Source organism: Xiphophorus hellerii, chromosome 23 (genome assembly GCF_003331165.1).
Source record: "Xiphophorus hellerii strain 12219 chromosome 23, Xiphophorus_hellerii-4.1, whole genome shotgun sequence".
Taxonomy (NCBI): Eukaryota; Metazoa; Chordata; class Actinopteri; order Cyprinodontiformes; family Poeciliidae; genus Xiphophorus; species Xiphophorus hellerii.
Window position 1 is genome coordinate 16463367 of NC_045694.1, and position 27324 is coordinate 16490690.

Sequence of the window (27324 nt, forward strand, 5' to 3'; positions counted from 1 at the left end):
CGATTCCTAAAATAATCATTAGCTGCTGCCCTAGTCTTGTTAGAAATTATAAAACTTTGCAGAGCTCAAATTAAAATCTCAGTCTTATTTAAACAATGATTTCTAACTTTAATAAAAGATCTAATTTGGAATAAAAACTGACCATCCACTTCTTCACATTAACAGCATCCCTGTAAAGAGGATCAGTGGTAAATTTAGCAAAACTCGTCATCATGGAGAATCTCAATGCTATGCAAAGCTAAAATATCCTGGTTAAACCTGACCTGAAGAAAGGGAGAATTTATTTTTTGTTTTAAAATTAAACTACAGTTTTATGGGTGGATTAGGGATGTGATTTGTGTGTTACATGTCACATAGTTATGCTAATGGCTCGTCTGAACTCCAGTAACTGCATAATAGACACCTTAGCTGAACAATGGATTAATGCAATGATTCTGCTACAGTCAAATATTTGCTGTTTTATCTGCATACCTCAGATGACATGGTATGCCATTCTGTGCGTTTATAACAAAGTTCTTTTTGCAGGCAGGTGGAAGTTGGAATGCGGAGCCACTACACCTTTTAAATACCTTACTAAGAATAGATTAAGTTCACCCCAGTGAATGTTCAAAAGTTTGGGTTAGTCTACACTGTCACTGTGGAGGTCAAACATTACAACGTGTAACTGACCAGCACCCTGTGCTACAGTAAGCTTTTTCACACATTAAGATATTTCACATTGTCAGAAACAAACAATTGTTGACATTCCTGGTCAACAACTCATATTCCTTTCGCCCGCCTTGCCTGCTCGCCTCTGTCAGGTTGCCTCAATGGCGAGTTGGTGACTACAGCGTGCTGAATGTGTGGGTGAAAGACTGAATGTAGTGTGAAGCGCTTTGGGGTCCTCTGGACTAGACAAGGCGCTATAAAAGTACAGACCATTTCAATGTGGCCACGCTTCAGAAAGCCCTAGTAGATGTTGCTGAATGCACAATAAATGATTAACCAGTCAATTAGAGACAGTTCAAGTTCAAATCCAACATTTTTCATTATGCGTTGCCATAAATTAGCCCTAGACGTTTAATGATGGCTTGCCATTTGTCATTAGTAATTCTGTCTGACTAGTGAGATTTAAAAAAAAAATATATATATATAAATATATTACCAGAAACCAGCAATCAAAGCCAAGTATCCAAATTTAAAATAAATATAATTACCAAAGAAAAATAATTGCTGGAAATCTGCAGTTATTTCAAATAGCTAAACTGTCTTCATCCAGCTGGTACTAACAAGAAGTAAATGGCCTGTACTTTTGTGAATCTATCAACATTTGATTTGTTTGTGTGCTTTGTCTAAGCTTTCCTTAGTAACAGGAAGTTTTTGCTTTTCCATTGGGAATACGTGAAATAACAAGTTAATGTGTGGTTTGGTTCTAACCCAGGTAGTGAGCTTCTCCATTATACAGTCTGTTCCTCACTATTGTTGGTGGGCCATTTGATGCCCAATCACTTCTTTCCCTTCCTCTTGTCGCAAAGTGCAGCTGTGTCACCCTTATTTTCACATCTTCCGGTACAAGTCTGCTTCTTGTAGCTCGTTGCTGTGCTTACATGTGCTTTCGCGTGCAGTGAGCCTCTGGAGAAAACAGAAGTTTCTCTTTCTGTCTGACTTTGTTTGTCTTGCAAACGGAGAGTTGTTTGAGCTGACAGTCATGCAGATTTGGTGCCCAGTATTTTTGACTTTTTAAAAAACAAATTGTTTGTTTTTCCTCATCTCGTATTAACATGTACTGATGGGTTCCTGTCGAACACAGTTATATTTCTCAAATTCAGAGGGTTGTGACAGGAAGTTGTGCAAAAATGGCAAACAGGATGCTTCCTTATTTGTACTCATTATTTCTCACTCACTCTTATCTTTCTCATTCTTTTTTCCATCAATTGTGTAAATAGGTACCAGAAGGCCAGTAATTATAATGACCCTTCTATGACTTTCTATTCTGAAGGTCTGGAAGCTTTAAAGGTCTCTGATGGTTGAATCTAGATCAGGGTCTTTGTTACTGTATGATCTCAGTTTGGGGTCTGATGTTAGTTTCACATATATTTGTTGTGCTGCTAGTTGCACATTTTACAATTAAGTGTTCATTTTCTTGTGGTTGAGCTTGCAAAGCTTTTGATTAACTTCCATTCTAAATAATTTATTATTCAGCTTCGTTTACTTGCACTTGTGAAAGTTTTTTTTGTCTAGTTTTATCAACTCAAGAGTTTTCAAAATAATTGGCATATTATGTTGCATCATTAGATAAGAAATTATTAAATTTCTTAATTTTACTTATTCACACACATCTTTTTACCAAATGCTCTGCAGTAACTTTTCCTCTCTGAAGTCACCCAATCACACAAGGTCACTAGGTCGCAGTCTCCAAGCCTAAATTTTCTTTGTAACTATAATCTTGTCATAATGCCGTTTTGCTGATCTTTATTCTGTGTCAGTAACTCGGCTTGGCGATTTAATTGAATGACGAGTCTAATCTGCTACTAAGTGTATGTGGTTATTTTTTTTTAATAGATCATATAGTTTTTTGTATTTCTGAGCTTTATATAGAACAAGTGTGTCTCTCTCATATGCTAGTAGACTAGTATAACACAGAATCTGTGTCACTGTCTTCATGTACATGAATTAATGAATGCTGATGTTTTAAGTACGCTATACTGAAAATTGCTGAATTGATTAGTTTTTGTAAGATGTAGCTTAGGCTTGCTGTGTCCTCAAAAGTGCTTGTTGGACTCTTCAATGGTTTTCTAGTAAGTGGGTAGAAATAATTAGCAAATACTGTAATAGTTTTCAAGGCTTAGGCTTTCATCTGTCATGATTGTGACTTTCTAATAACAGCAAGCCAGGTAACTAGCAGTAAATTGTTATGTAATAAAATTTATTATAATGGCAATTCTAAGTACCTAGAATAAATTAGCTGCAGGATTCTTTTTTTTTCCAACTTTTCTGCGCTACTCAAATAGCTGTTTTCTAATGGAACTTAGTTTGAGGACTGTCCCCAAACATAAGCACTTTTAATCTCCCTATTATTTTGAACAGTCAGCGGAGAGCTGGTTAGACAGAACAGCTCCTGATCCTCACAGATATGACTGGCCTCACTGCTGTGTGTTACTCGTGCCATAAAGGAGGAGCTTAGTTGGGATTACAGTGTCAGACCTTGTCTCTCTCTCTCTGTCTTCCCTTTAGTGATTACAGCTAATCTTTTGTCAGCTTTGTGTACCAACAACACTGTTTCAAGAAAAGGGAAAAAAAAGCATGATTCAGCTGCAACAAAATTGTAATTTAATAGAGTAATACTGTGAACTAGTGCATTGGTTTCCTAAACTTAAATAGGTGTAGCTCCAGGTTGTCAGGATAAGGTCACGATGGAAGTTTGACATTTGGACAAGTACATGAATTTAAGCAAGTAAATTTTATTTAGAAAGCACTGTTTGCTGAAGAAAATGACACAAAGTGCTTTTCAGTGAAACACGGAACACTAAAGGGTACATAAGACATACGTAGTTTAAGAGCATAAAACAATAAAGTAAATTGTAGGCAGTAAAACCCTCAGTAACTAGAAAAGAAATGTCATCTGCTTTTTAAAATGATCAATAGTCTAAATATTAATGAGCATCTTAAACTAATTGTGCACTATTACTTAAAAAGTGACTATCTGCTAATTAGTTCTTGATTAGGACTATCAATAGAAGATTTGAGTGTTTGCTGAATAGACAGACAATATCTGCCCTACTCTTGTTTTGATAACTGTAGAGGTCTGGAAACCCACCAGTATTATCGTAGTTAAATGCTGGAACAAGTTTAGATTAGCCTCAGTTCAGCAATGCAGTCAGGGAACAAGTCAGCCTCAGGGGGTTTGGCTTAATTGTTTTCACAACTTCAGCTAGTCCTGGAATTACCGTAAGCCAGTGAAAAGGCTTCAATGCATACTAGCTAGGTGCTGGAATCTTTAAAAACTTCACAATTCGATTCACTTACAATTGCGATGGGTTTATAAATCGATTATTTATATAACATGAATTTAATTTAATCCTACTTACCTTCTGTTGGGGGGTAAGTGTTGACATCACTAATTTGATAGTTTTCCTGTTTACGGTGGTAGGAATAATCAGCTGTTTCATTTTTATTGCCTCTGGGTTTGGTGGCACTATCTTATAAAATCTTGCACAGACATAATATTGGTAAATATTGCGATGACAATATTAGTTACGATATATGCCTGTTTTCTTTTTTTATTACTTCCTCATGTGTGCTTCTAACATAGGCCAAAATGCTACAGGTCACAATGTCATCTGTGTCCGGTATGAGCATCTGCTGTAATGAGACTCTGTTCAGTTGGACTAATTTAACATAGGCCTGTAAAATCCATGAAACTTGGAACAAATTAGCCAACACTTAATTGCTCTCCAGTCAGGCCTTTGCAAAATGAAAACTGCTTTCACTCATGTCCTCATACTATAATTATCTGCTTCTAAGTTTCACCACCTGATGTCCTCAAAATTAAGTCATACGTTTAAAATAGTCAACTTTTGATGTTCAATTCTTAATTGTTTATATCTGCATCTACAATGTATTGACTCCTCCACACCTATTGCTACACAATGCCCAAATAAGAAAAAAAAGTTTCTTAATCCATCTGGAATATTTCTCCTATAAAATTATCAGCCAAGAAATGCACACCCAACAATCTCCTTTTCAAAGGCAGTCATTAGAATAGGAAAAAATACTCAACAGTTTTGGCTTAAGACTTTTTATGATTAATTTTTGAGCAAGGGACTTTTCTGTAATGCTTCATTTCTCAGCAACATAGCCATTTTTTTTCCTCCAATGCTGCCTTTTGCTGTAGCTTTGGATTAAACAATGGTAATGGCACCATTAAGAAAGACTAACAAGAGATTTATGAACCTACACAGGGGAACCAATTGTATGTGCTTGGTAAGAAAGACCAGTAAAAACATTTCACAGAAATGAAGGGTGCTTTGTTTTTTACCATCTATGATTTTCAAAAGTCGATATCTGATGGTGGCATGTCTTAGAGTTTTTAATTGTGCAGTTTGTCCTCTTTTTTGAGACAAGAAGAGTAGAAATCTATCACCATAGAAAGAGGATAAATAAATATCAGTTCAATCCTCTTCTGTTGGGGCTTGAACCATCAGGTTGTACCAGATTTGACTGTAGAACCCTCTAAAAACGTCTTTGTTTCTTCACGGGGCCAGAAAGACAACAAAGAGCTACATATTTGCATCAATTTAAATATGTATTACAGGTTTGGTTCTGTATTTGGTTCTGTCTTTAAAACCTATGAGCATTTAGCATTCTGTAGCCACAGTGCTGGGAGCTGCTGTCCCCTCAGCAGCTATCATCAATGTTTTGTGCTAAACGTAGCATAAAAGGAAACTGAAAAACTGCAGTGTTATTGTTGGCTAGTGCAATGAGAACATCCACTGTGATTAACCTGCATTTTCCCCACTCTTCTTTCTATTCCACCCTATAATTGTTCTAACCACTGCCCTTCAAGTTCACTAAGACCTACCTTGGATCTGTATATAAAGGACAGTGAAAAATCCTCCTGCTGGAGGAGAGTTTGGAATATATTATTGGCTTGCAGAGTTTAAATGCATAGCTCATGAAATATTATAGCCTACCGAACATTGTATCCAAACAGAACAGCCCTTTGTATGTGTTATATTGCACACATAAAATTGGATCTATTGTACAGCTCTACTTCTGGTAAATATGTACTGAAGGAAACACAATGCAGATTTTTTTTAAAGCAGGGGTCATAAATGTTTGTGACAACAAAACAATGTGCAGCATTTAGGAAAGAAGCTGCATTTTAGGCTAAGTTGTCTTGTGTTGTTTTGGGCATAGAGCAACATTAATGAATGTAATCGCAAATTGTAGCAAGTTTATATTTGAACTTCAGTTTTTATTCTATATAGCCATTTTTTAACCCAACACTATTTTACTAATATTAAAATAATGTTGGTCAGAATGATCTCAGCCAAATCCTCTGGTTATTTCTAGAAAAGCAGGATTCTGATTCCAGTTTCTTGGCTGATGGTTGGTGTTGGGTGTTGGAAAAATCTCTAGTGGCCAATTGTCTGAGTGCACAGTTTATTGGCCAGCAGATTTATTGGTACTGATTTTCTTAATTTTCTGAGATCCTGAAAAGATCGGCTGACACTTGAATGTGAAGGTGATCTTATCCCTTGATCTTATCTACATCTGCAAATGTTTAAAAGTCAATCACTGTCCTCTTCTGCTCTTCCATCAGAGAGATTTGACCCACCAGGCCATGTCTCCACATTTTCAGTTAACAATAGTCACAGCACTGTTGCCAACTCAGCAACTTTCTTGCTACATTTAGCAACATTCCAGACCAAAAAAAAAAAGTGTATTGGCCAAAATCAAAGTCAGTCAGCAGAGCAGGCTTTTTACAGGTTGGTAATCGGCGATTGGCCAGAAAACTGCAGTCAGTGCACCTCTAGTCATCGGGCAAGAGGCGGGGAGTACCTTTACAGGTTGAAACCCCTCACAGGATAACACAGAGACACACAGGACAAAACGGCATGCTTGCTCCTATGGGCAACACTCATTAACATAAACGTCATGCTTTTGGACTTTGGCGTTAAGCTGGAAACCCCAGACTGGTATTGCAAAACCTTTTTTCTGAAAACTGCTTTAACCTTTCATCTGCAATGGTAATTTGCTTATTGTTTTGCTTTCCACACTTGGGATTTTCCAGAACTAATGAAAGCTCATCTTGGCAATAGCTGCCTATTAATTGCACTTCATAGCAATCTCTTTTGGCCAGTATGTCTGAAAAATGAAAAAAAAACTCTCCACAGTTAAAACAAATTAATAGTTGGTCGTTCTTGGGATTGTAGTGCGTAGAGTAAAGCTTACAGGAGAGCTGATTGTTGGTTTTTTTTTTACATTTAAAACTCATAACTTTCTAGTAGGTGGTTTAGAAAGAAGTTGTTTTTTTGCTTTGTTTTTTTTTTTTGTTGTTGCCAAAATTGCTAGCAATATGCCTGGGTGAATGGGCAGTCATGCAGCAAAAATGCCCTACTTGTTATTGCATTCAGACATAATATCTCTCACACAGTGAGTCTACTGAAAAGCACTGGATCTGTGCTCTGTAAGGCATTTAGGGACAATACCAGAATGTAGCTGTGAAAGATTGGGATTTTAAAGGATTGCTGCTCAACTCATCAGTGTAATCTTGGCCTCGTAAGGGTAGCACATTCACTCTGTTTTGGTACCATTTTTTTTTAGTGGTTTAGTTTTAAAGGGTTTTTTTTTATGCATTAGTTTGCACTTTGTGTGGGTTCTGTAGAGATGATAACAGTTTTTCTTTACTGATTGTATAGTACGTTATGTTGACAATGCTTTCAGTTTGTTAAATGCATCAGAATTTAACATTTCCTGCTTTGGTATGATGTGTATGAGGCTGTAGTGTCTGGGTGTGCCTGTCACAATACTACGGTACTTCCCTATGCACACCAAGTATGCAACCATGGCAACCCAGTTTGAACAATTACATAGAGAACATAGTACACTCGTCGCCCCAATTTTACTTCATGTTTTAAGTACTTTTTATTGTTACACAGAGTAGACATTATTTAGTATATTCATGTATTTCATTTGCAGCAAAAAATGCATCAATCAACATTAAAAAATATTTTGCCACTTTTTGTGTTTGTAATGGGTGACATATTTCAGGTGCAATAAGGTGCAGGTTGTTCCAATTAAGTCACTACTTTTCTTCACACTCTGGACTTTAGTCTTTTAGGCAAGAAAATCTTTGAGGTTTTGGTATTAAGTATGTGGAAGATTAAATAATAATGCTATTGTATTGAAATGTGATAACAGCAGCCTTTAGAAAGTTCTATTTTTTTTGCACATATTTGTAATGACAATGGCAATTCAGCATATTCTACATCTGTAGCTGAAAGAACTGAACCGTTGGGCTCTTGGAACAACAGGTTATATTTAAAGGACTAAGAGTTGCTTTCAATGTTTGCCAAAAAGTTGGTTCATCTGGCGGTCAACTATGCATCATAGCCATATCTGATGCCTTGAAATTGTCCTTTGTCTCTATAAGTAAATCCTTCCCTTTTGGAAACACTTCATTCTGCATGTCACCATAACAATGCTTCTCCATTCATTCCATTGACACCATTTACAAGTGTAAAAGAGACTTTTGGTTTGCATGATAAGCTGCGGATGCGCAGTCCTACCAGGTGTTTGCTAACTGCTGCTGCCGCTAGTCTTGTGGAACTGAGTGGAGGAGTTGTGCTCAGCTGGGGACTGAAGCTCCAAGCTGCACCTTTAGTAAATGGGCTTTGCACTGTAAATATAGGCTTTTATGCAGCCTCTAATGGTTGCCATGGGAGAATCAAACATGCATGAATGAATCAAAGCAACTCCTTAAGTATGTGTACAACACATTGTACATGACATTATAACATTATATAAAAAGTTGAAAAATGAAAGTACATTTTTCATGATGCAACCTATAGCAGAAAAATATTATTTTTTAATTGTTTGGAAGCCATGGAGCAGTTTCCCAATATTTTCACACATCACATGTTTTCTTAATATCGTTCAGGCTTACCTCGATGGTGAACACTGTCAGTGAGGCGACTGTCGTCATTGCCCAGTATTTTTTAGGACAAAGGCTATTATCTCAGGACTAGCCACTCTGCTTTGGAGGAAGCAGTGGGAAGAACACTTCCCACAGAGGGAAAGTGACAGCCCTGCCTAAGAGGAGAGTGATAAAGCTACAGAGAGGAAGTCATTCTATGCCACTATCAGTTAGTGAAAGCAGCAATACTGCTGCAGTGAGAGGATGGTGGCGTTATTCCACACTATATGCGGGAAATGATATGTGAAATATAATAGGGCCAATAACTTTAGGTTGTATTTGTTTTCACTGTTTGTAAACTTTGTTTCTTATGTAATGTCTGTGTGAGACTAGGAGGCTATTTAAGACTCTGTGAAGTCATCTCTATAGAGAAACGTTAATAGCTCACTTTATTCTCAGGTTGCTGGTTTTACATGGAGCTCATGATTTTACATGAGCTCCATGTAAAACCCATCCTTGTTTTGGGTGTTTTAATTTTGCTTATGAGTTGAAATTACACTTTCAGAACAATGATAGTAGTACATCTCTTGGTCTGTTGTATGTAAGCAGAATATATTTAGTATTTGTATATAGTGCAGCTGAGCTGTTATCCTGTGAGTGATCTGACTTTTGCACTTTTACAATATCTTCAGGGCATGTGAAATACTGTTTTAATGCTTTATTTGGTCAGTGAACAATAAGTTTGGCAGCATAGTTAAAAAGTGTACAAATCAGATATATTATCTTTATTTTTTAAATTAAGCATTTAGTTATAATATTAAGCAATTCATAGCTGTCAATTCTAAGGCTTCTTTTCTAGTAAGCTATGTTACCAGATGTTACATCAAGAGCTGTCTTGTCTCAAACATGATTTCAATTCTGCATAAATTAAGTTGTGGCTTAAAAAGCAGAACTTCATAGTTTATTTTTCTAAGTAGTTTTGAATCTTGTTCTTACCCTGAACACACTCTGTTCAGGGTAAGAACAGAGTGCGTTCAGACAGTGCATTTCCGTTGTGTGGGCACAATGCCACCACAGCTCTGGTTTTCACCTGTATGGGATTTTTCTCACATTCTGCACACGTTTATGATGTGGGTTTATCTAATGACAAGTGCTGGAGGAGAAACATCTTTCTTTTGAGGCCTTTTCCTATGAACAGAATGTCCCCACTTTCTCTTTTCGATTTCCTGCTTATGCAGGACTTACATTAATCTCCTTAGTACTTGGTACTAAATGTAAAGATGACTAATACTTAACATTAGCCTGCCTGAAACCTAAATTTGAAGTTTTTAAACCCCCATGCAGACCTAAAACATGCCTCTATGAATAATATAATCCTTGTTGAGATTATTATATTTAATATGGTCTTATCATCAGACTTCCTCACGTGTAAATAGGGTGAGTTTGTATTGTGTTTTTATACCAGAGCCTCAGACAACACTCAAACAAGCACCATACGGTGATGAACAGATTGGTAGGGAAATAGCCACTCGGTGCCTTGCCCAAGGGCGCATCAACAAGTGGTAAGCGAGGAAGCTGAAATCGAAACCAAAACTTTGAGCATGCACCTGCCTGACTGTGGCTCAGCAGGAAGAGCCCAATCACACTAATAGACACACTTGTCTGATGCTCACTTCTTGAATTATTACTCTGCAATTGGCTGGTGAAAATATTTTAATTTGAAACATATTGTTGAATTCTGCATAATTTTATTGTTAATTAACTTTACAATTTTTCCATTCTTTATATAAATACACTTTATGTTTGTGTGAAATCCTTAGAAATGTTAAAGACAATTAATCTGTCTGCTCTTTCTTCACCACTGCCTCAGCTTTAACGGCCTGATATAATATAGTTTGCTGAGGTTTCGTTTAATATAAAATGGAATAAGTTGTGGGAGTCGCTGAAATTATGTGCAATACCTACCGTCTGGCTGAAATTATTCTGTGTGGATCCGAGCACCACTTTCATTTGAGAAGAAATGTATGGAATTATGGAGTTTTAAGTGGGTTTTTTTAATTATTTTTTTAAAACTTTTCTCCCACCAGTTATTCAACTTTTATTTTCGTGAAGACCAATAAAAAAAGCCTGCAGAAACAAACTTATCATAGCAGGGTTTTTTGTTTCCAACTTTCATAAAACCTCATATCTTACATGACTGATATCAGACAATGAAACAAAATTAAGCTAAAAAATTTAAAACCTTGAAATATTTGAACCTTGCAAAGGTAAAGTAATATTTTGCTGTTAGGTTCTCATTGGTTGTAAGAATATTAAACAGAAGTATGATACTTTCTCCTAGCTGATTATTTCAGCCTGACATATTTGTTGGGGCATTTTCTAATCTGCCTTGATATCTAAAGTATTTGCAGTACCTTCAAAACCCAAAAGTTGGAAAATGCCTGCTTTTTCATTTATTTTTGCAAATATGCCTCACTTTTCAAAATGTATTTTTCATTCTTTGTGTGCTCTTGTACATTTTCCTATGTGGTGCTCTAATTCCTTTTATAATTTAATTGGAGAAGGTTAAATGGATGTGTGTAATTCATTCTTTCATTGCTTTGATCTTCCATCAGAAACATTTGGTACATACTGACATCTAGTGGCTCACATGTGCCATCTTGTTTTTGAAACTATATTAGTCAAATTTTTCCTTCCTTCCCTTTTGTTAATCAAGACTGTATTTGGTACCTTAACATAGAATGTGTTTGCACTAATATAGAACATAATTATCCTCAATTAATAACTGGATAAAGTTTTCATAGCATTTTTTTAGATTTTTCTCTGAATTGCTTATGTACTCTACATAATTTCCTGGAGCTGTTGCCTGTCATAATTTCTGTCTAATGGATTCTTTATTTTTCTCCCTCTCCTCCTTGTCGCCTCTTTTCTGTCATCTTGGCTGATATTTCCTACCCTCTCGTTCCATTTCCCCCCTTGTAATCTTTATACAATCTGCAGAATCTCAAACGGCTGATTCCAGATGAGGTAGGTCTGCTAATGTGTGTTACAGTCACCTATGCTCGACTCACCAGCTGTCTGTCAGAGTCCCAGTTAAATGTAACTAGCACTGAGTGTGTGTTTTGTCTTGCGTTGAACATGAGCTTGATATGCATAATTTAGAGAAATTCATTATACTTTCAAAGATTAGTGAATTATTATATCACATCTTTGTGCCAAGACCTTGTACACTACTGAGCTCATGTTCTTGTGTGTTTTCAGTTATTTTAATACACAGTGTATGTCTTGGCAATACTCACAATTTTAGCACAAAGACTTAACCCTAAGGATTAGACATCACCCATGTTGTTTACGTTGTGTGGTCATTGTTTTGTGCCAAAATGTCTGACACAAAACAATGACCTCATTTTGCTAAAAGTGTTCCTTTTGAAGATTTTAGCCATTTTCAGACTCTTAATTTGGAGTGTTTCTAGTCTTAATACTTTTGAGTGACTTCTAAACTTTGATAACTAAAGCTGTTCAAGTTTAATTCATGTTTAAAAAATAAATTGGTACAGTTGATGTATACAGCACCTAAAAGTTAGATGCTGCCACCATCTTTTGGAAGGAAGGCGCCATTGGCTCAGGAGGTACAGATTTGTCCTGGACGTTGCCTATTCAAATCCCCATTCTCTGTGCCAGTTGTCTTCATTGGCAAGAGACTTCAGCCACTTTGCCTGCTGGTGGTGGTCAGTAGATGACATCTGAATGGCAGCCTTGGTTCTGTCAGTCTGCCTCAGGGCTGCTGTGGCTGCAGTGGAGTTTACCACCATCACTGCATTATGAGTGAATGGTTGATTGTAGTATAATGTGCTTTGGAACCCTGGGCCTTTAAAAAGCAGACCAATGTCTAATGTGCAATGTATTCATCTAGGAAATTGGCATGAATAAATGTTCATAATACATAAGCAATTCATAAAATGTCCCTCTTCAGGTTAGGTGTAGTTCAATGAACAGGTGTGTGTGAGGTTGGAAGATTGAGATGTGATATAGGTCACATTTGTGGTTGAAGACGCACCTTTTTATTTTGGTGACTTCTATATTCCTTTCAAACATCTAGCTTGCATAGCTAGAGTCCAGTAATCTAACCATAAATAATGTTGGTAATTTAGCTCCCTTCAAATTTTCTGCAAAGAGTTTTAAGTCTGAAAACGGCTAATGTCATATCTGCAAACTAAAACAACTTATTGGCATTAAAAACCTGATGACACTGTGGGTGTGTTTTAAAGGAGAGTGGGGCTTGCATGTTTAGATATGCCCTCTCTTTGATGTGTGTGTTTCCTCTAACCCATCTTATCTTGTTCACCCTCCCAGTTGGAGCGTCTCACCAGTATGAGAACAAAAAAGGACAAGGAAAAGCCTCTCCCTCCAAATCAGCGACACTCTTCAGCTGCCAACTATGAACTCTCACCTCAAAGCGCTATGCTCCATGAACAAAGTGATGAAGATATCCTGGCACTCTTCGAAAAAATGCTGGTGAGGAAAAAAAGGTTTCTGTTGAAAATTCACCCACTAAGAAGTCAAATAAAATTCATTATCTTGAATGTGCAGTTTAGTAAATTTGTAATCCTTGGAACTACTGAACCCCTCATTGTTTAAAGAGCCTTCATGTGGGATTACCTTAATACCTTCAAAATAATTTTGACAACAGTTTTACAGAGTTAAGTTTTTTCTGAAAACAGATGTAAAGTCATTATGCGCTCCTATTTTCATGTGGTCACATCCTACAACAGATTTCAGCACAAACATGTATGTTTTCATGTTTAATAAAGACCAACTGTCATTTCAAAAGTTAGGACCTCAAAATACATTAAGCTATGTAATAATACACCTATTTTGTGTATTTTTTTTCTTTCAATCTTTTTTTTTTCCTTTGAGGATAAATAAATTAAATTCGCAAAGTGGTTTGCCCTTCACATCATTTCATTTTTTTCTATTTATTTGCGCTTCCTATTTCTCCTAAAGGTGGACATGAACCTGAATGAGGAAAAGCAGCGGCCGCTGAGGGAAAAACACATATCGATTAAACGCGAGATGGTCTCCCAATACCTCCACACCTCTAAAGCTGTAAGTACCCAAATTAAATGCCTAGTGGACGATGCCAAAATCATTGCGCAGATAAAACATTAAAATGCATAAATAGAAACTATTGTGCTAGAAATTAATTTATGTTTCAAAAGGTGTGGGGAGGATGGCAGCAGTCAAAAAAAAATTACAATAAGAAAAATTATTTCAGTTCAGTTTTTCATATAACTTTACTCTGTGCAGGAGGTTTTGTTTTAACAAAATGGCTATCCTTCTCTTACCCATTTTGATTGGAGTGGGTAAGATGCAAGACCTTCTAGTTGCTATACCGTTTATATTCCATTTTGATTCAACAGATTACTTCTACTTTGCAGCTACAGTTTAAGAAAAAAATCTTCTGCACTTGGCCTTTTAATACTTTAAAGAGCAACTAATTTAACATGGAATGCTTTTCAAAGCTGAAAGGTTTTTGATTACACAAAATCAAATCAAAACTATTGAAGCTACTGGGATTTCATTGTGAATGAATGACTCGATATAAATAAATTTGGACTTTGATCCTGGTGTGGAAAATTCAGATGTTAAAGCAGCACAAACCAATAAATTGCAGATAAAGGAATAAAATGGCACAAATAAGAATAGGATTAAGTCTAACATAATTACTAATACATTTTAAATTACAAATACTTTAAAATGTATTGTTTGATGTGTTTTTCAGGGACAAGACCAAAGGGAGAGGTCCAAGTCAGCAGTAATGTACATCCAGGAGATAAAGATGGAGTACAGAGACCCACAGCAGCTGCTTACCTGTCTGGAGTCTTTGAGAGTCTCACTCAATAACAATCCTGTCAGGTAATGCATACAAGACAAAAGGAATTTGGCCTTTTTTACCTTCAAACCAGAGGCTTCATTAAATTACATTTCAAATAAGTTAACCTATCCTACATGTGTTGGGAATCTCATCTTTAACTTGTGTGATAAAAGGATCTGAAGTGGTGAACATTTTATGTTGTCAAACACTCTTTGAATGCAGTGATGGCCTGAAGTCCTTTGTAGGTTTTCTTGGACACTTTGTGTCTTCTCTGGTCATGTCCTTTGTGTTTTGCTGCAGCTGGCATTAGTTTGAGGGGCTTTATGTTCTGTTCCTTTCTTTCTCCTAATTGGAAGCATTATGATAAATGTGACTGTTGCATTAACTTACAAACTGGCCTTTCTCTTTGTGTTAAAAGCTGCTATTTCATTCAAGCTTTTTTCAGTTAAAAATGTTCAGTGGATACACATGTTTCATTGTTATGAAATAATGCAAGCATTTGGTTACAGTTTCTGAGAATTGCCAATGGGGAAAATAACCATTATGGAGTCACAAAAGACTGATATTTTCAGTCACATTTGTGCCAAACTTTATCCGGTAGAAAGTGATATTGAAGATCATATCATAAAGATGTTTGAAATATTTTTATTAGTCACCAATAGATGCAGATTTTTAATGAAAATCTTTGGAAAGCACAAATCAATTTTGCTTTCCAAAATAAAAATGTCGGCTGAACAAAATGGTAAACGTCTTCTTGCTGCTGTTTTTTGAAAAGTTTAGCTTGCATCAAATCTAAGACGTTCTAATTTGTTCTTGGTACACTGAAGTAGGTCAGTGAAGACACTTCTAATCATGTATTTTTATTATATGACAGGATTCAAATAATTTTTTCAGATAATCTATTAGCTTAAAGTAACCTTTTTGTTATTAGTAAGGTAAACAGTAGTAAAAGTAATAATCGAAAAAATAAATGTATTTTGTTTCAAAGATCTATTGCTTTCTGGTACCTTTTTAGTCAATCCAACTCAATTAGTCTGGATTGTGTGTCATACGGTTTTTTGGATAAGTTTTTTATTTGCAGATCGAGTTTCAGAAATGTCTCAGTCTTGATACATCTGAAAACTTCAAAGGATACATACTGAAAAAGAAAATAAAAATCTAACTTTTATTCACCTTTTCACTTTAAGTTGGGTGCAGAATTTTGGAGATGAAGGCCTCATGCTGCTTTTGAATCTACTGAAACGACTTCAAGACGAGAAAGACGATAACTCGTAAGTCACAGAAATCAGTTAAGCAAAGTTGGGCCTTTTTAGTGGAATCAACTGTATTTTGTAATACATTTCTGTTTATATTCTGTTTTAGCCAATCTAGAAGTATGGGATACAAATGTCAACATGAGATCATTCGCTGTCTGAAGGCCTTTATGAATAACATGGTAAGAAAACTGTGAAGTTCATCGGTAGATTAGAGATTTTTTTTCTTCTTTAAAACCAGAGGATATTTGCTTTATTTGACATGAGTACTTGTTTTTTGTTTTCTGTTTTATTAAATGTATGTAGTATACAATTCATACCACTAGAGGGCAACATGACCACTATTTTAGGTTTCACTGATTATTTTTTGGATTTTCAAAGTAAATCTGAATTCTAATGACCTGAACATCTAAGATTGTTGTAAAAGAAACGTATGCACTCTAAAAATATTGAAGTATGTTTAAGGGATGAAATTATTGTGCAGCCCTTTTTAAGTTCTACTGTATATTCAAGATAAAGTAGTATTTCTAATAATGTTTTCAAATGAGACATGTTCTTTTTAGTATAGTTAATTTCCTGTATAACTTATATTTTCTAATGGAAAATAGCCTTGGATTATTAGAAATTTGGGAGTGCTCCTTTTTTTTTTATAAGAATGTTTTTTATTCCTCTATATCAAAGTAAATAATGCTTGATATGAGTGTTGTAGGCTGAAAACCCCATAAATCCCTTCTGAAATATGTGTTTTGTTTTTTTTTATCTTTCTGTTAGTATGGTATAAAATCCATGTTGGGGACGGAGGACGGGATTCGTCTTCTAGTCAGAGCCATGAACTACAAGGTGCCCAACATGATGGTGGATGCTGCCAAGCTGCTTTCTGCCATCTGTATTTTCCATCATCCTGACAACCTGTGAGGATAAATAAATTAAGTGATAACATGGTGTGACTGAGCTTAGTGAAGTGATAGTTATGTTAGGCTTGATTTAAATGTTCCTTCTATGATAATTTGTAGCCTAGTTTGACAGTCATTAAATCGTGCAACAACATGGGCTTGTTTTTTGGATTTCTGTGTGTATTATTTGTTATTAGATCATGAAAATAAATCTTTCTCTATTCCAAGTCACGATCGTGTTTTGGAGGCCATTACAGAGGAAGCTGAAAAACGGGACGCTGAGAGATTTCAGCCTCTTATAGATGGGATGCAGAGTAACCACATTGCTCTTAAGGTATGCAGTCTGTTTTAGAACTAAGAGAACTAAGAAGCTCTCTTTCTTAGTTACTAAGAACTAAGAAAGAGATTTATTTAATCTGTTATACTTCTGTTTGATAAAAGGTGGCATTCCTCATTAACAGTACTTGATATAGCCTGTCATGTAAAAGGCAAATGTTTTTACATTAAACGGTTTTCTTAATGTAAAGCTAACTTGAAGTGTCTTTTGCAGAGTGGATGTATGCAGCTGATCAACGCCCTAATCAGCCAGGCAGAGGAACTGGACTTTAGAATCCATATTCGTTCTGAACTCTTAAGACTGGGATTTAGAGGACTCCTGAGTGTAAGTCATTAGGAAATCTATCAGAGTGCGTTATATATACCTGTTCATATTATTACTTTTGCTGTAGAGTCACTGATGGATTCTTCTGGTTAAAGAAAAAATCTCAGCTGTCTAAGCTGAAATATGTTTCACTGTGACACACCTCCTGCCATTCTCCTTCGAGTGCTTTCATCTCTTCTTCCATCCCATCCTGTTCCCTGCAGGAGATCCGGGGGATAGAAAATGAGGAGCTACAGGTCCAACTCACTGTGTTTGATGAGCAGGCCGAAGATGACTCAGATGAGCTCAGAGGACGTCTTGAAGACGTCCGCATAGAAATGGAATATCCTTTCAATAGGCCTTTGTTGAACACACCACTCACATTACTTTACAAAAGAAAGAAAAGTAGAGTATTTTTTCCCCTATAGTATTATGATGCATTCTTTGAATTTTTCTGTTCACACAACCCTTAAAGTGCGATTAGCAAAATATATCTATATTATGAACACTTTTTGAAAGACATGCCCATAGTATGACCGACTGCATATTAGCTTATTCTTTTAAATTTGAATTTGGATTCTCTGCTATTTTCTTTATTCGATTTCTGGTTGACAACAGTTATAAAGTGAATATTTTTCATACACAACAAACACAGTCCCGTTACTCCCTCTGTTACTTTGTTTTTGTTTATTTCTGGCAAATTCAATTTTGTGAACATAATCAAATTAGCTGTGGTAATGTCACAGTCAGCAAATAACCCAACCACTGGAGTTTTCTTAAAATAGCTCTAAATTATCTCTGTATTAGTCGTACAGTCTAGCACCCCACAAGCACAATTATTTTTAAAACGTGCCTAATTTTAAATTCTCTTTCACAGCGCTGGGTAAATTAGTGCACTGCCTACAATAAACATTAACAAATGCATTACATCAAATGGAGTGTTTATGGTTGCTGTTATATAGTGCACAATTAGTTATTCTGACTGGATGACAAATTTTTATCACCATTATGCTTTTCCCCTGTATTAAATAAATGGGACAGTTGTGAGATAAATTATTACAAAGAATTAAACTAAATTTATTTCACTGCTTTTGACTTGCAGTTGCTGATTTTCAACACCAGGTGTCTCCCAGGTGTTACTGCAATTATGTCCGCTTTGCACAAAGCAGCACTGCTGGTCCCTAAACACATTTCAAATCCATTAGAACAGCGTTTCAAATGACTTTTATAATTGTGTATATATATGCGTATATAGATACCTTTATATAGCTACTTATCTGATGTAATTTTTTTATTTAATATTACTGTTTGTCTGATCATCCTACCTCAGTATTGTTCAGTTTCCAGCAATGAATATTTATTTTTACTGTACAAATATTTCTATTAGATTGTTTATTAATAATATATTCTAGGTATACATTTTATGTATTTTTTTTTTTTACATGATCCTCTGTCTGATGTATTCATTGAGCCTTGACTTGCTTCAATGATGTGAGGGAAGTGTTTGACATCCTGGTCAACACAGTGAAGGATTCCAAGGCTGAAAGTCACTTCCTGTCCGTGATGCAACACCTGCTCCTGATCCGTAACGATTATTTGGCCAGGTATTCCACACTAATATACAAAACACACCGATACACATTTATTCTGTCAAAGGTAGCTGCTGCTTGCATATTCACGTGTTACATTTGACACAATTTTGCATTTATTTACCTTTAATTTATAGTGACTCACTTTGTCATTTATTGTGTCTTTGCGTTTGGGACTGAATTGGAACAGTCAACTCTTTCCTTTGCAGACATTTTGTCGCTGTGAACTGATGAAAGAGAAAACCACCATTAAGGAAAACATTGGCTATATTTTCTTATAAATTGTCAATGACATTTTATGTGATAAACCAGCACCCACTATTGCATAATTTTGAAGAGGTAAATAAACAGCTAAAAAAATGTATATTCAGCCCTGTTGTGACAGTATTTTGTATAGCAAGCTTGGTTTCTACCAGCCTTAGCACATTAACAGAATGTTGCCCATGTTGTCAGATTGGATGAGGTGTACCTGTGTCAACGTCAACTTTCAAATATTGACACAGATTCTCAACCAGTGTCGGACACGGTGTTGGGCAGTTTTGACACACAAATATTCTTAAACTTATGCCATTACATTAGCTGTGGCTGTGTGTTTGGTGTCATCTTCTGGGAGGTGAAGATTTACTTCTGTCTCAAGTATTTTTCAGCCTATGACTGAAAACTATTATTTTACTCCAGGATTGCCTTGTATTTATCTCTGGATTCCCATAAACCTTTACTGGCTTTCCTGTCCCTGTTGAGGAAAAACAAAATGGCGCCGTGATGGTTTTCCACAGTTCTAGTTATCTAAAACATGTATTATTTTAAAGTGGGCTAAAAGGTATTTTATGTTCTCATTTTTCACAAAAGTGGGATTTGTGGAGTTCACTCTAGTAGTTGTCTTGCAGAGAGTCCTGAGCTCTTCATGTTTGCAGCTCCTCTAGAGTAAATGTGTGCCTCTTGGCCATTCCTCTGACTGCTGATGCTCTCCTTGCTCAGACCATCAGGTGGATGGCCAAGAAATCTTTTGATCATCTAAGAGTCATCTTGCTAGCTTGGCAGCTGTACCATATTCAATGTTTTCAGATGATTGAGCAGTGCTCTTAGAGCACTGGATTAAACTTCTTCACACCTTCATCTGTGGAGGTCTGCTGTGTTCCTTAGTCTTTATGAAGCTAATTGTTCAAACAAATGTCTGAGGCTTTTACAGAACTACAGTATTTGTTCTGAGATGACATCATCCTCAGGTATATAATTTTTTCCCCACTTCACAAGTATGTGCCACTTTTTGTTGATTTATTACTCAAAGCGAGTAACTAAGGTTTTTCCGTTTTGATCTGACTATCGTTGATCAGAGCTGATCAAGGGAAAATTGCCCATTTTTAATCTCTGGATGATTAACTGCTCTATCTCTATAATTGGAGCAGAAAAACTCTGTAGAGATAATAAGAATGCACAGTTCAAAAGCCTAAAAGATAATGACGGGTGTACGGTTTTAAAATAAATCAAGCATACCAGAAACTGCAGTCCTCTGCTTTTAATGTGAGCAATTTACAGATAAAAAAAATAAAATCATAACACTACACTGAGCACCAATGAAACATGGTAATATTGTTATCCCCATGTAACAAATACATGGGCCTGATTATTATGTCTTTAGGCCATAATAATCAGGAGTCTCTAGTAAATCTTTCACATCACTAGTTTGCTTATCGGCAAAAATGAACATAGCAAAAAAAACCAAAAAAAACATTGTTTTATGCCATTAGATAATGAGAACAAAGTAAGAGCAAATGCAACATTTTAGTTAATGGGTAAGGGGTTAATGTTAACATGAAAGTAAAACTTGGAGAACATTATTGCCAGTGCATTAAAATCTGATCAAAGGCAGTTTTTGCAGCAGATAACAGGACTGTTTATGGTAATTTGATAAAATGTAGAACTTTTGCTAATTGCTTTCACAGCCAATGAAATAAAAATAAAAGAAGAACAATCTCATTTTTAACCAAAGTTTATAAGAACCAAAGTGCTTCTTGTGGCCCCAGAGCTGTAGGTTGCATACACCTGCTATGGAGAAACAATGGAATATTGTCAAAGGAAGATGATAATATTCAACAGTACAAACATCAGCAGGACTATTAAAGCAACCTGGGCTTCCTTATCTCGTCAGCATAGGACAAGTTGATCATCTCTATGCCTTGCAGAAATTATGCTTTCTACATACATAAGGAACCACGAGGAAGTGTTGTATTCATGCACTGCACAATATTTTGACAGGTTATTCAGATTGGATGAGGTGTACCTGTGTCAACATCTCTAAATTGAAATAATTTTTTCAGAGAAATTGCGTTTTGGTTTGATTTTAAGCAGTAAACTATCAAAATAAACAGAAATAAGCTCTTGAAGTAAACAATCAGGTTCAATTTCTTAAAGTGAATTAGTAAAATAAATTACTTTTTGGTGAAATAATTTATAACGCACCTGGAGCCTAGTTTGCTGTCATTGCCTTTAAATTAAATGATTAACTGTTTGATTAGCATATCGGCGCATAAAGCTTAGAAAAATAACTCATCATATAGGTAATAAACAGCATGTTTTTATAGACTAAGTGAGGCTGTGGTCAACAGAAATAATCCGATGATGATGTCACCACAGCCAAGATAGAAGTCATTTCAAAAATATTTATTAATCTTATTTTGATTCTCCTCACATCTTCCTTATTTCAGCAGTTTTTCCCCATTTGCTGTTTGTTTTCTAGAGGGCCTTATCAAGACAGTGAAATTAATAAATGCAAAGAAGTCCAGTTTCATTTTAATGGAATTGAGCACCATCCACGCTTATCAGAAGAAATATGCTAATGTCTCGCCTGGTGTCCTCCAAAACCCCTCGGAGTGTGATTTAAAGGAAAGAAAGGGGAGAGAATGATTGAATGACAAAACCATTGCAGAATAATATTAATATTTACTTAGCGTTGTGTATTTGTGTGTCCCTTATTAATTAAAAAAAATGTTGGCAGCTGCATTCTTGGCATAAAAAATTATAAGTCTGCCTGCTTAAATGGTTGTCTGCCCAGTGTCTTGACTGATGTAATAATGCAGGCATTGTGGTCTATATGGTCTATTTTTATATCTTTACCAAGCAAATTTTGAAAAACATCTCACCAGCTGATGTGGGGTTTTTTTTTGGGGGGGGGGTTTTTTGTGTTTAGCAACTTTTTTTTTTTCCATCAAGCTGACACACAATGGAGGTGGTCTGTAATGGACTCCAAAGAGATATCGAAAGTAAGAGGAGGAGAAAGGGCTTCACAGGGCACAAAGTACAGCTTTGTTAATACAGAGATGAAAGGAAAATGAAGGTGGAGACTGTGAGACAATAACACAGAGAAAATTGAGAGCAGTGGTAAATTGCTACATAGAGTACCTGCTGATTTGCTCCTTTCTACAGTCGTGGTTGGTTTCAGGCTCAAGTGGTGCACAGGGAAGAGTTTAGTGGATAATTGTACTATATATGCTTTATGTAGTTTTATGCACTTAGTACATATTTGTAGTCTTTTAAAGGTTTAGTAGATGTACTTATAGAATTCAATTTGTTCTCTATATGCTCTTTATGTAGTAAAATAGATAAACCCCTGGCCCACTACAACCTCTTACTTGTCATTTGTAGTTGAAATCAATGTCCTCAGGATTATTAAGAATATAACATTTTTATGATAAAGTTTTTTTTTCTTACAACACTAGATGTCTCTCTCGCTCCACGGATAAATCTCAACTTTGGGGAGGGAAAAAAAACACCTAAAGTATAGTGAAGTAGTGAAATAAGCTTAAGACAAAAGCAAAGTGAGCGAGCAGAGTGCAGAGACAGAATAAATAGTGTTGAGTTTTTGAATCTGGCAGCGTCTAATGGGGTCGAAGAATAAGGCACCTCTGAAATTGAGTGTCTGTGTGAAGCTGGTTTGATCAGACGTTTGACGCTGGACACAAACCAGCAAGCGCTCGCACGAGCAGTTGCACACAATCAATCTTTGTGACAAGAAACTCAAACTGCCCTGCTCGCACAGACATCCAATCTCAGTTTCAAAGACAGAGTAGCGGAGGATGTGTGCTCACACATTTTTTTTTCCTGAGCAGGGTAACATCATTTGTCTTGCACAAAGTCAGAGGCTCTGTTATTGACGAGTTGAAAATCGGTGCAATTTGCTTTATTTTGCACGTCAGGTTTGAAAAAAAGAAAGTGATGCTCCAAGAGTCTTTTGAAAATGTTTCTAATGATACATTTCTTCTTGCTTCTAATAGGCCTCAGTACTACAAGCTGATAGATGAGTGTATTGCTCAGATTGTGCTACACAAGAATGGGTCAGACCCTGACTTCAAGTGCCGCAAGCTCTGTGTTGACATCGAAGGTTTGATAGGTGAGTTACTGGATCAGAACATACCAGGCTTCAAGGATTTTTTATCCTTTTAAATGCTACCTTCAAGCTTTTCCTCCTACTTCTGTACTTGAATGCACCTTCACTCTTTGAACATGAACACAGAATGCCAATAGATGAAAAGAAAAATCGGTACAAACTGTTGGCCGTATTTGACTTGAGTCATAGCAGGTTTGCATATGAAGTTGAATATATCATTAGTAAAACCACAAGGTGGAGCCAGAGAGGAAGTACTGATATAGTCAGAATGGTGCTACAGGTTTTAACAGCACAAATAAGTTGTATAAAACACATTTTTATGAAACAAAAGATTAAAAACTGCCTCTTTCATTCTGTACAACTCTAAAATCAGCTTGCTGCTGGATGGTAGCTTGAATACTCTGCTGGGGAATGCATAAATAAAACAAGCCAGCAGTGCCCATTTTCATTTGTCTGCAGGGCACACCATCTCTTGCAGCTGCAGGCATGACACACACTTATTTTCTGGGAATCAAAGTATTAGGACTGATTTATGGTGTGTCAAAACCACTTTGTAGAACTCGCTACCTTGGATGTTTTTACCAGATCCAAATAGCTATTCTGAAAGATAAACGGAAAAGCGTCTCCAGCGATGAAGGTGATGCTTTATCATTAAAGTGGGGGCATTAAGTAGTCTTCAGGGTGAAATGTATGCTGTCCCACATGGTTTACTGATTGAAAAGCTCCACAAATAGTTGAGCAACTGAAAAAAAAAACCTTAAGGTTTTAACCAGTTTTTTATGACTGACAACCTGGTCAGTCACAATATGAAGTAGGAAGAAATGACCGTCAGTTTTTAGAAGAGACAGAAATGGTTGGACACAGACCTTAATCCGCCATCAGAAAGGTGTCGGGGGAGGGGATTAAAGTCGACTTTGTGATTGCCACTGATCCGTGAGATCCGTTTCATGTCACTCTCCATTGAATACAAATATAAGATGTGGATTTCTCCCCTGTAAAATAATCATTCCTGGGAGAAGCCGTGAACACTTGTCTAAATACAGAATTTCATTTTTTCTTTCGCTTGAGTGGCAGTTGTTAAAGATCACTGCCAGCAGATGGGAAAAACAAAGCAAAATGCAGGTGCAGGCCATGTCTCATGAGTTCAATGCTCTTTATAGCAGGTCTCCGTTGCTCACTGCAGGAGACTCTAATTGCGCTGCTTCTAAATGCGTCCTGACACACGCGCAGGCTGGCTGGCCTCTTTTAAGCCTGTCAGAGTTATTATTGGTGGAAAGCAGCCCAATTCTGCCCTGCATGCATTATTTAGTGTTTTTCTTTGAACTCTGAAATTCAGCACAGTTTTTTTCCCCCCTCCACATTCTGTCTCCCTCTGCTCTCTATTCAAAGTTTGTCCCATTTAGCCTAGCCACCATAAGAGACTCGCCCCCTCCACTAAATCCATTTCACATCCAATAACCACGTAAACTCGTACACAAATACACCCTGAAATTGCATGGAGGTTGGTATATTATATATTTCTTTTTAGTTGGGGAAGGTCTTGATCTCCAGTTTTTCATTCAGTTTATCTTATTATAGAAAATCATTCTTTCCCATTTTATCTATTCCGATAGCGTTTTTCTTTTATCTCATCTCTATCTTTATGGTTCACTTTCTACTTAAGCATGCACAGATTTTTGTAATTTTCTGTGAGCTTCACACAACTTTCTGTTTGTACTTATCTGCATCGATTCCCCCCAGTGCGACCACCCCACACCCCACTCCACACCCCGGGCACCATAAGCTGCCTTTGATCTGGTGACATAGTGGCATTTATCTTCATATTAATTAGCTCCATCACCAGCTCTGAGCCACCTGTTGACCCTGCAATTATGCAGTAAAGGCATCCTGTTGGCCATTCAGTGTCCTTCTCACCCTGTCCTCTGCCAAGAAGCATATCTGATAATACATAACTCCCAGAGCAGAGATTTATTTTGCATGAAGGGAAAACAAAGGTGTGTGTGCTGAAGGCTTAAAAGGTAATGATATGTAAAAGCAGCATGCGACACAAAGCATCCTATTGTAATGAGATGCCTCTGCAATCGCCTCATGGATCTTGACTGCGAGTGTTGTGATAAGGGAAAAATAGGAAGACAGATGGCTTGTATCCTTCTGTGAATTTATGTGAGTGCACAAACCCCGTACCACAATGAGGGTTGTGCAATGGCTTCGAGGCGCGATGTGTGCAAGTGTGTTGTCAAAATACTTATTTGTGACCACTCTTCTGGTTTCTCTCCCCTCCCCTTTTGTTTCCTCTGTTTCTGTGCAAAGACAACATGGTGGACAAGACCAAAGTGGAAGTCAGTGAGGCCAAAGCAACGGATCTGGAGAAGAAGGTACACACAAATCTACTCAATAGTGAAATAAGCCTTGCAGACACGACACAAACAATTCAAGGACAAACTGATCAACTGAGAATCACGCGACCTATAACCTAAAAGACAGTAAATAAAAAAATAAATACTGCAAAAGTGTTCTTCAGTCTGACTCAGGCGTGTTTGAATTATAATGACTTTAGGTTGGCCATCGTCAGGCTGACATGAGATGACAAATTACAAAAAGTGAGAAAGAGAGGTTGACTGAAAATGAGCATCCACTCTCCTGAAAGCCACCCGACAGACAAGCGGACGCACGTGCTCACCCAGACACACAGGGGGGGTAAATGCCTTGATTGTGGCTCGTTGCCAGCCTGATGTTTCTGTCCTAGTGACAGGATAATTGCAAAGAGGAAGCTAAAAACTAGTCTTCATTCATAATACGCAGTTATATGTGGGATCATATCAATCGACGAGACACATCCACACTAGCAGGCGCGCCGTGACGTCTAATTGTCATGGACCACACATCATATTGGTGGTTGAGCATGATGGGGTAATTGCGAGCAGTCCCTTTTGGCAGGAATTAGGGATAAGGCTGTCAGGCTGCTGACAGGCAGAGTAACGGATCCGCTTTCTGCAAATTAAACAGCTGTGTTTGTGCCTGTGTCTTCATGTATTTTTCTTTTTTTTTATATCATCCTGTTTGTCAAGTGTCTGAGGGAAAATGATTTGAAAATTGTGTTAAAGTGAGAAAATTAAAAATGCTGTAAGAAGTTTCACTTAGGAGGGAGAAGGCGTTGAAAGAACACTGAGAAGGGCGCTCATTTAAAAACATTGAAGCCTCCTCACTTTATAATTGACTGCAATTTTCAGAGTAAATTATACAATAAAACAAAAAAGCACTAGACTGCAAGAAATGTTCTCACAGGCTCAACAGAAATTCTCTCAGCAGGTTTGAAATATGTAAGAACAGCTGTCTCTTCAACAAGAATCCTTAAACCTTCTGCATGAGAGCACAGTTGGCTCTTATTTGTAAAAAATAAATAAATAAAAAACAACACTAAAAAAAATAACACTTCTCAGCCATCTTTTAAATGAATTGTTTATAAAGTTAGGTTAAGTTTAAACTCTCATTGTATCCATTTAAGTACTTCAACTCCTTTGCTTTTCACATAACAAGTCGCAACGACAAACCTCAGTGTATTTTGTGGGGATTTTTGTGGTAGACCAACACCAAGTAAAACAGAGAGGTAAAATGGAAAGAAAATGATGCATGTTTTTTTTAAAATTATGAATAAAAATCTGAATCCTTTATTTTCAGCCCCCCTCCGAGTCAGTTTGTAGAACCCCTTTGTGCTGCAATTAGTGCTGCATATGTTTGGGAGGAAATACCTCCAAAAGGTTTAGGCTGAGATTTTTGCCCCTTCTTTGCAAAATACCTCGGGTCTTGCCACCGACTCTGTTTTGTTCTGGACTTTGACTTGGACATTCTATTGCCGTGGTTTAAGCTAAACCATTAATTTTCCTACTGGGATGTCAATTTCATTTAAAAGAAAAAGGCTTAAGCTATTCAGATTCCTCAACTTACACCACTTTGCTGATCTACAACACAAACTCCCTAGGAAAATGGATTAAGGTTTGTTGTTGTTACCCAACAAAGGTAAAAAGAGGTAGGAGTAGTTTTGGAAAACACTTTTGTAGTATAGTTTGTAG

At 36.7% G+C, this 27324-nt stretch overlaps 1 protein-coding gene across 1 annotated transcript in view; it reads left to right on the forward strand.

The window, feature by feature from the left end:
• The window catches only part of diaph1 (diaphanous related formin 1), a 103260-nt gene that overhangs the window by 10434 nt on the left and 65502 nt on the right, over positions 1-27324 (forward strand). The window contains 13 exon segments of the mRNA XM_032554889.1: positions 11621-11647; positions 12974-13135; positions 13625-13726; positions 14403-14536; positions 15683-15766; positions 15858-15930; positions 16520-16659; positions 16870-16975; positions 17192-17302; positions 17506-17624; positions 18769-18885; positions 23142-23257; positions 25565-25629. Coding sequence (XP_032410780.1) covers positions 11621-11647; positions 12974-13135; positions 13625-13726; positions 14403-14536; positions 15683-15766; positions 15858-15930; positions 16520-16659; positions 16870-16975; positions 17192-17302; positions 17506-17624; positions 18769-18885; positions 23142-23257; positions 25565-25629 — 1356 coding nt within the window.